This window comes from Ceratina calcarata, unplaced genomic scaffold (genome assembly GCF_001652005.2).
Source record: "Ceratina calcarata isolate Rehan_Ccalc_2016 unplaced genomic scaffold, ASM165200v1 scaffold170.2, whole genome shotgun sequence".
Classification (NCBI taxonomy): domain Eukaryota; kingdom Metazoa; phylum Arthropoda; class Insecta; order Hymenoptera; family Apidae; genus Ceratina; species Ceratina calcarata.
The window spans coordinates 44,506-52,480 of NW_017138358.1; the positions used below are offsets into that span (position 1 = coordinate 44,506).

General features: G+C 43.7%; 3 protein-coding genes across 3 annotated transcripts in view; 1 reads left to right on the plus strand and 2 right to left on the minus strand.

The window, feature by feature from the left end:
* The window catches only part of LOC108632734 (microtubule-associated protein futsch), a 17,534-nt gene extending 14,583 nt beyond the window's left edge, over nt 1–2,951 (minus strand). Inside the window, exons 1-4 of the mRNA XM_018037486.2 lie at nt 1,832–2,951; nt 1,147–1,419; nt 748–779; nt 550–635 (exon numbers count right to left, since the gene is read on the minus strand). Coding sequence (XP_017892975.1) covers nt 550–635; nt 748–779; nt 1,147–1,419; nt 1,832–1,953 — 513 coding nt within the window. The 5' untranslated portion in view covers nt 1,954–2,951. The remainder of the gene's footprint in view (nt 1–549; nt 636–747; nt 780–1,146; nt 1,420–1,831) is intronic.
* A 63-nt stretch (nt 2,952–3,014) lies between these two features.
* Nucleotides 3,015–6,779, minus strand: RanBP3 (ran-binding protein 3). Its single transcript, XM_018037493.2, has 4 exons — nt 6,082–6,779; nt 5,749–5,838; nt 4,500–5,425; nt 3,015–4,421 (listed from the first exon to the last, which is right to left on the minus strand). The coding sequence occupies exons 1-4, from the start codon at nt 6,095–6,097 to the stop codon at nt 4,110–4,112; spliced, it is 1,344 nt and encodes a 447-aa protein (XP_017892982.1). The 5' UTR covers nt 6,098–6,779; the 3' UTR covers nt 3,015–4,109.
* Nucleotides 6,780–7,025: 246 nt separating this feature from the next.
* Acbp1 (Acyl-CoA binding protein 1) lies at nt 7,026–7,969 on the plus strand. Its single transcript, XM_018037494.2, has 3 exons — nt 7,026–7,138; nt 7,289–7,403; nt 7,657–7,969. Exons 1-3 carry the CDS (start codon nt 7,124–7,126, stop codon nt 7,794–7,796), a joined length of 270 nt encoding a protein of 89 aa, XP_017892983.1. The 5' UTR covers nt 7,026–7,123; the 3' UTR covers nt 7,797–7,969.
* Nucleotides 7,970–7,975: the final 6 nt, after the last annotated feature.

A 7,975-nucleotide genomic window follows, 5' to 3' on the forward strand; every position in this document is an offset into this window, starting at 1 on the left:
GTGAGTAAAGAAGCGGTCTTTTACGATAAGATCTCTGGACGGACTGTGCGCCGTTCAGGAAATTAAATAAACACCGTTTCCGTACGATCTTTACATTTAACGCAAACCCATTTCCGTTATTAATATTTATGTATAAACAAGAATTCGGATCACTAATATATTTTCCAATCGCATTATAAATGTTCGAGTATAATTAAACATATTTATTATTATTGATAATTATAAACTACAAACTACATACTTATTGAATGCATGAAACGATACGTTGTAATATATTAAGAAGATACAAAAGAAGGAATCGGTGCGTCTTCCACACACACACACATCAACTACACACACGCGCGCGATTCAAATGTGCGACAAATATTCATCAATAAAACTACTGGATTTACATTTAAAGAACGATTCGAATTCCTGTATACATCGACTCTTTTAAAAATCTATCTGTGATCATTAAATTGAATTGTTTATGTGATCTCCTCGCAGGGCGAATCGTGGGATGATTTTTCGTGAAGCGTGTCAGTGGGTTCCTAAAGAGTAAACACTTACAACCGTGTTCTCCGATTCCCTGCCGCTCTCCGGGCACTTGGTTAACAATTTATCGTGGCACTTCTTGTGCACGGCGGTTTGGCAGGCTGCGAAACGGTACCATACGAGAGAGAATTATTAATAGAGGAAGCGAGGGCGAGGGTGAGCGGTGGTTGCGGGCAGACGTAAAAACCTGCCGGTCTGCGACTCAATATTTACCTTGGCACTGGTACCCTTGCTTCCCGAAGCCCCTGCGACACAGAAGAGCCGCTTCAGGATTAATTGCACGTGCACACGCGGCCGCGACAGCGCCCGGATTCAAGCGCGCGCGCGCGCGCGCGAATAAATGCCGTCGAACGCGAGACTATTTTTAGATGCATAAACCGTATATCATCGAATCCGGCTTTTAACGTGTTTTATCACAAATCCAGACGTTCGTACGTCAAACCGCGAATCTCTTCGGCCAAACATTCCCCTGATTATCTTTAATCGAATTCCTCAGATAAATCGTGTCCTTGAACTACCATCGACTCTGGCGGTAATTATCTACTAAGTTTTATTTTAGTTCTTTTCGTTTCATGTTTTATTAAATAGATTTTAATTGCTTTGTTTAATTACCAGAGGAAGTCCTTGCAGAAGGCGCAGAACGTCGGCGTGCGGAAGAATTTTGCCACCAGTCTGTGACCACGGACCACGTGGACCTTGTTTTGTTTCACCGCGCCCCTTCTCTTGGTGATCGGGCCGCCACCCACGTGGCTCGGGTGCGGGTGAGACGCGTTTGCAGCCGCGGCCGCGACGTCCCTACGAGGGACTCTCGTCCGGTAGACGTACGTCCTCCCAGTAGACGTCGTCGGCGGCAGCTCCGCGGGATTCAACACCGGGACTCTCGTCCTGTAAATGTGTCAGCTTGAATCGTGACTATTTAATAAAATATTACTAAATATATAATAATTTAAAATATAATATTATACTATAATTTAATTTATAATATAATATTATACTAAAATATACTATAATTTAAAAAAATACTTCGTCTACGAGTTTTACAATTAGACTGCAGACTTTCGTGCAGAATAAAATAATTGTGTTATACATCTTCTAGTGTGTAATATGCGTGCATCGATGTTCCTTTAATTTGCATATATTATATTATTTAAACTTTTTTATAAGTGCAGAAAATTGACGGGCTACTCATAACGAAGTTGTAAAGTGCGTTTAATTATTGCCCGATCGATGATAATTTGTTTGATGGTGATTCTAATTGGCGAACGAGTTGCAAGTCTTTACCTACCGGGTGGCTCACCTGTAAGTGTATCTTTCCGCGCCCGCGCGAGCCTGCGAGCTCCTGCGGTCCGCGGAGGACCTCTGACCCGAGCCACCCCCGGCGTTCCTCCTCCTCGCGTGCGCACCAGCCGTGAACATCATCTTCCAAGCTTGATTTTTTCACTCTCTCACTGCCATCTCCTCCACTTCAATTAATCAGTTCGTCGCACGGGCGTACTTATCATTTTTAAATACCTCCTTTACGAATTTCATCTTCTATCGTGTTTTGTGTATACGAATTATTTAGAAAATCTCTTCTGGATTGTCCGATCATCTTCCGTAATAATCGATTCCACGCGGTGTCGTGAACGGCACTGACGTCTGTCAGACAAGTCCCTGATCCGAATTCTCGGATGCTATCTTCTCAGCTTGCCGTCCCACGACGCCCGAATTCCTGGCCGCCGCGCAGCGTAATCGTCGAAGAATTCCCGCTCGGACATCTTCCTTCCCCACCGATCACTTCCTGCCGATCGGACGAGTTCGACGAAACGTCCAGCGCGCCGCGTCACATCGTTAACGGAATTAACGTATGACCTCTGAAGAAGAAACTCGTTTACGACGAGAACTGGGTCAGCAGAAGTGCCGCGACCTTGACGAGTCAGCTCCCGGTTCGACGATATGAGAGATGAGTGAACATTTGTCAAACGTTAGACACGAAGTCTTCTTTTAAATCTTACGACTTTGAACGCGTCCCTCCAAACGCAAAACTGTTCTTCTTTTTTCAAAGTCGACGGGAAGTCCGTGTGCGGTGCATGTTGTTTCGTGTCGCGGCCAAAAGCAGCGCTAGAAATGTTCAAACGTCAGCTAGGCGGTTGCGTTGGACACCTCGGCTGCGGCCACACTTCTGCGGAAGTACTTGCGAAACTTGGACACGACTCTGACACTAGTTAGAACAGCAGGTCGTAGGACGGAATTAGTGGCCGTCGATCGTCGGTAGACTTTGACGAGGACAGGAGCCGGATTTTCACGCCGAAAACGTTGTGTAGCTTTGCGCGAAACTCTCGAATCTATAAATACCGGCCTGTTGAATGCCGCCCGCGTCGGTCCGTGAGCGCCGCGAGCGGAAAATATTAGACTGCGCGCGGCTCTGTCCGCTTTCCAGTCTGGATAAATCCTTGAAGATCCGCTGTTCAAATAGGGGGTGGAAGGGTTTCAGTAACAACTGTGTTTTATACAGAGTTTTGTATTTCTTGTAACGATGTGTACAGTGTGATTCTTCGAGTACAAAGAAACGGTAATTTATCGGTGATGCGAAAAGCGTTTTTCTTGTTTATTCTCTTTTAAGTAAATAGACTTGCACTTCTGTTAATGCGCGTCGTTTCTCGATCCTCGTAAATATCGCTAAGACAAGAAATTGTAGAGATGCCGCCCCGAACACAGCCTTATCAAGGTAAGACACACAAAGATACGACGAGGAAACGGGCTTCACGGCTGCTATATACAAATGGAAAATTAAAATACAAGTAGTTACAAGATCGTGTTCGCGTGGTTTGTGCTCGCGCTGGGTTAATTATGCGGCCTGCCCAATACGGAACAGATTCGATTGACCGCCTCTCCTCGTCGACGGGTCGCGTTAAATCACGAAACTAGGATTATCGTTCTTACAAATTACATTATTTATATATTTATAATCATCTCTATTTATATAATATTTATATATTTATATATGTGACAGGGAATAAAATTGTACTCGATACGAATGTTGCTAAGATAAAAGTCGGTAAGGTGATTGATTAAGAAAAGACTCGAGACTGATCGATGGGTGTTAGAAAAGTAAAATTCGATTAGTTGTTTAGGTAGTTTCATGACCGACCGTGTCTCTGTGTGTTCGTGTACATTTATTATGCCGTTATAAAAAATGTCTAACTAATGCTTTCCCCCTTGGACTCTCCTGTTTCGTTTGAACAAAGAGAAGAAAAAAAAAAATTAAAGAATCTCCCCCGTATAACAGAATTATCGTTCGGGAATGATTATAACATTTTATTATTCTGAATTCACTTAACTTCTTTCGCTTCGTGTCTGCTGTTTATGATTATTTTTTTTTTTATCCGCCTGCAAACATCAAGGACTTTGACTTCCGTTCTTACGATGGAGAAGCGCGGAATTGCTTTTAGCAGCTCTACATCGCGCTATTACTCTAAAAATGAAGAAGTGATAGGGCCTGACTTCGAGCTTGTTCTCACGTGTCAACCTCAGCGCCCGAGCTCGGGGCAACGTTCTGGCGAACGAACGAACGACTCGCGACGATTGATCGATCATCAGTGATCGGTCGCTAGTTTCTTAGGCTGGCGCTCTTGCGCCCGTTTCAGTCGTTGCTGCAGCAGATTGTGCAGCTGCTCCACCTCTTTCGGCGCGGCTTGGACGGTGAAGATTCTGATGCTACCTACCACGTCCATCGCGGTCAGCCTCAACGATTTCAGCGCGGCCCTCTCCGCGGTCATTCCAGGCCACACTTTCGTGTTGAGGATCAATCTCTGAGTGCCAGCCGTGCGCCCGACGAGACGAGACTCTTCGTCCCGGTCATTCAGTCTCAACGTCCCCCTGCCCCGCTCCTGCCAACTGCCGCTGGCCTAAAATTAAATACCGTCAGTGAAAACAATCGTTTCGTCGTTAATTCTTTATCCGCGGTTTATTAATGATATATGAACCTTGTCGAATGCGAAGAATTTGCAGTTAATCTGTAAAACGTTCGTCTCTCCCTCTTCGCCCGTCAACGGCGTTATTTGACTGTACTTCCTCTTGTTAGCCCGGTTCGCTTCCTCCAATTCCTGAGCTGCTTCCGTCAGCGACAGACTCGGTTTGGAGGTAGTACGACACGCCGCTGAAGCCGCGGAGAACAGAAGCTCCGTGGAGCCGTTCTCGTTCGAATTTTCCTCTTTCTTTTCCTCCTTCTTTTCCTCGGTTTCCGATTTCTCCGAACTCTCCGCGTCGTTCGCGATCATAACCCGTTCCTGGAGGTTCTGACCGAACACGAAGTTTGGCTCCGAGGTGCAAGGTGCCACGGTACTATTCACAGTGTCCTTCGTAGTCGCGCCCAGCATCAGGAAAGTCGGCTTCACCTCTTCCACAGGCTTCTCTTCGCTCTTGGTTTCCTTGGCTTCTGCAGTTTCTTTTTCCTCGCTCTTCTCTTCTTTCGTTTCAGTTTTCTCATCGCTCTCCTCTTCTTTCACTTCCGACTTCTCTTCTTTTACTTCCTCCTTTACTTCTTCCATTTCATTCTTGTCCTCCTTTTCAACCTTGTCTTCGACCTTCTCTTCCTTCTCTTCTGTTTTACTGTTCTCCTTCGTCGAATCATTCTTCTCATCTGTCGTTGGATCAGCAAGTTTTGTAAAAGGGTTTTGAAACTTGGCTGGTTGCAAATAAGATTTCGTCGTCGGCTGGCTGTTGGTCACTGTGCCTAATTGAGACGGCCATAGTATCGACGATCTCCTCTTCTTCGTCAATGATTTCGAGAAGTCATTACCACCGAACGAAGTCGCGAATTTCGACGCTGCTAATATCGGCTTGCTAGAGCTCGACGGCGTTTCCTGAGACTCTTTGCTGTCTTCCGTTGTCTCGGGCTGTTCCATACTTTCTGAAACAATTCGCGCCTGGATGAAGTGAATGAACCGCGGGTCGGCGATCAATTTTTAACGAACTGTGGATCCGCGTCGAGAGAAGTCGACCTAATTTACGATTTTCACACATGTAAACAGTCGTGTATACGTGCACGCATCATAACCTACGACCGCAGCAAAACACAAGTAATTTTCCTCGATTCTAACAATCCCCGTTTACGCTCGTAGACGGAATCAATGGAAGATCACGGATGAGAATGAAAAATCAGCGGAGCAACGATGGTGATATGAGAAACGACGGTTGGACAGTTGAGAAAAAAACAACGGTGCATTTTATTACCACTTGTAGAATTTTCAGGAGATTCTCCAGACGATTCCCGCGGTGGGTCTACCTTTAAATACCATGGCCTGTTCGCGTCTTCCTTGTTCTCTGCGTGAAAAAAATATGAATGGAAACAATTAGAAAATGATTGTCAAACAATGTTGCTGTTGGTCGATCCGTTGGGCAGCGTACACGCGCGAGCAAACGCGAACGCTGTGCATCCGGCGCGAAGTAGCCATCAGTGAAATGTGAACACGGGTCTCCGCGAATCGTTTCTTATACGAAATGCATGCGACATCGCACTGAATCTACCGATAGTTTACTGTAAATGTAAAGAATTACAAAACGCACCCTTGCAGTCCGCCATCTTTTACGTGGAAGTTGGTAGAAGTATCATCAGCAAGTGGTGCCACCTGGCTTCACCGTACGGAAACGAAGAACGTTAACATAAATCGGAACACTCTCATTTATGATGTAGGAATATCAAAGAATTTGATATAAAATAAAACCGCGACGATAAAAGTGCTGGATCATTTGATTGCTTTATCTTATCACATTAGAGTACGAGTCCACGTCGTACGATTAGCACAAATTTGTAGATTTACACATTTATTAGATCTCATATTGATTATTGTACCAGATTAATTATTTAGCACAGAATCGTGGTTTACATTGTCTTCTTTCTTTCTTTTACGAAATATTAATCGGTTTCATATACCTCTAAGACTTCATCGAACGTGACGCACCATCGACAGTTACCTCCACTTATTTAAAAAAAATATTCTTCATGAATTATTAAATTGCTTCTCATTTTATTTTATATTACTTAATATTAACATAATCGAATCGTATGATTTCCTACTGTGTTAATAATAAAAATTCTGCATGCATTATTCTTATAATTAATCGAACCTCTTCTGATTCTCATGTAAAACGCATTTTACCGTGGTTTTATTTTTGCTTCCCTGATTAGACGGTATTTTTAGTATCCGCTGAAACTGAAGTAAATATTTGATAATAAATAATCTAAGAAATGTTAAGAAAAGTGGGAGCGAGATAAGCCTATGCGCGTTTGACGAGTTCTCGTTTCATTGGGAAAGTCTATTTGGATCTAGCTCGAGTAAAACCGTATCGTTGGTCACATTATCGCGTGTTCTATGATAACACGGTGACATAATAGTTTATTAATCTAAAGGCCTGCATCGTAGCTAAAAAATTATTGTCAGTAGTATAGACTGAACGAGTCAAGGACAGGAGTGGGGAACAGTCATCGATTGCGTTTCCACTGGAAACTTTCCAGTGGACGCTTTTACACCACAGAGATCCGCACCGGTGCCAAGGGACTGACGTGTTCGTGTTCGTGCTCGTAGTTCTGTTTAAAAGAAAATACACAATGTCTCTTGACGAAGTAATTATCATTCTACGTCCTACGACCCCAATTAGTGCGATCCTGAATCCTCCAATTTCTGAAAACGCTTTGCTCCAGTTCCACGTTTAAGCGAACCGACGAGGGCGAGATAGGTGTAATTTATTTTTTATTTTTTTTTTCTTGTGTCAGAGATTCAACAAGGCTGCGGAAGAGGTGAAGGAACTGAAGGCACCAGCTTCAGACAATGATCTACTCGAATTGTACTCGCTGTACAAACAGGCCACCGTCGGCGATTGCAACACGTGTAAGCACACACACTTCGTAATGTTTAGCTCGCTACCAAAAACTTGTTGCATTATAAACCTTTGATAAGATTTACCAAGAAATGACGAGACCTTTGAACTTCGACTGTTTTTTATATCGACTGCCTCTCGCGATTAGTAATGCAAATTAGACGATTAATGAACATGCAGGGATATACAGAGTCTCTAACTAATATCAAGGTTGCAGAAATTGTAGACGACTTTCTAAGTGTTTGTCCTTTTTCACGTTGTTAGCTAGGCCAGGCATGCTGGATTTGAAGGGCAAAGCTAAGTGGGACGCTTGGAACGGTAGGAAGGGCATGAGCCAAGATGCTGCGAAAGAACAGTACATTCAGAAGGTGGAAGAACTGATATCCATCATCGGGAAGAAGTAAACCAACCTTTCGGATGACAATCTGTTATTAACTAACGCCTACGTTATTTTCATACTCGTCGAACTTATCAACTTGGCTTTTATATCAGGGTGCAGTAGTTGCAAAAATGTTTAAGAGCAATCTTTTTCTACTTGGGAGTAATAATCAAGCGATCGGTGCTAACATAGTTTTTATGTATA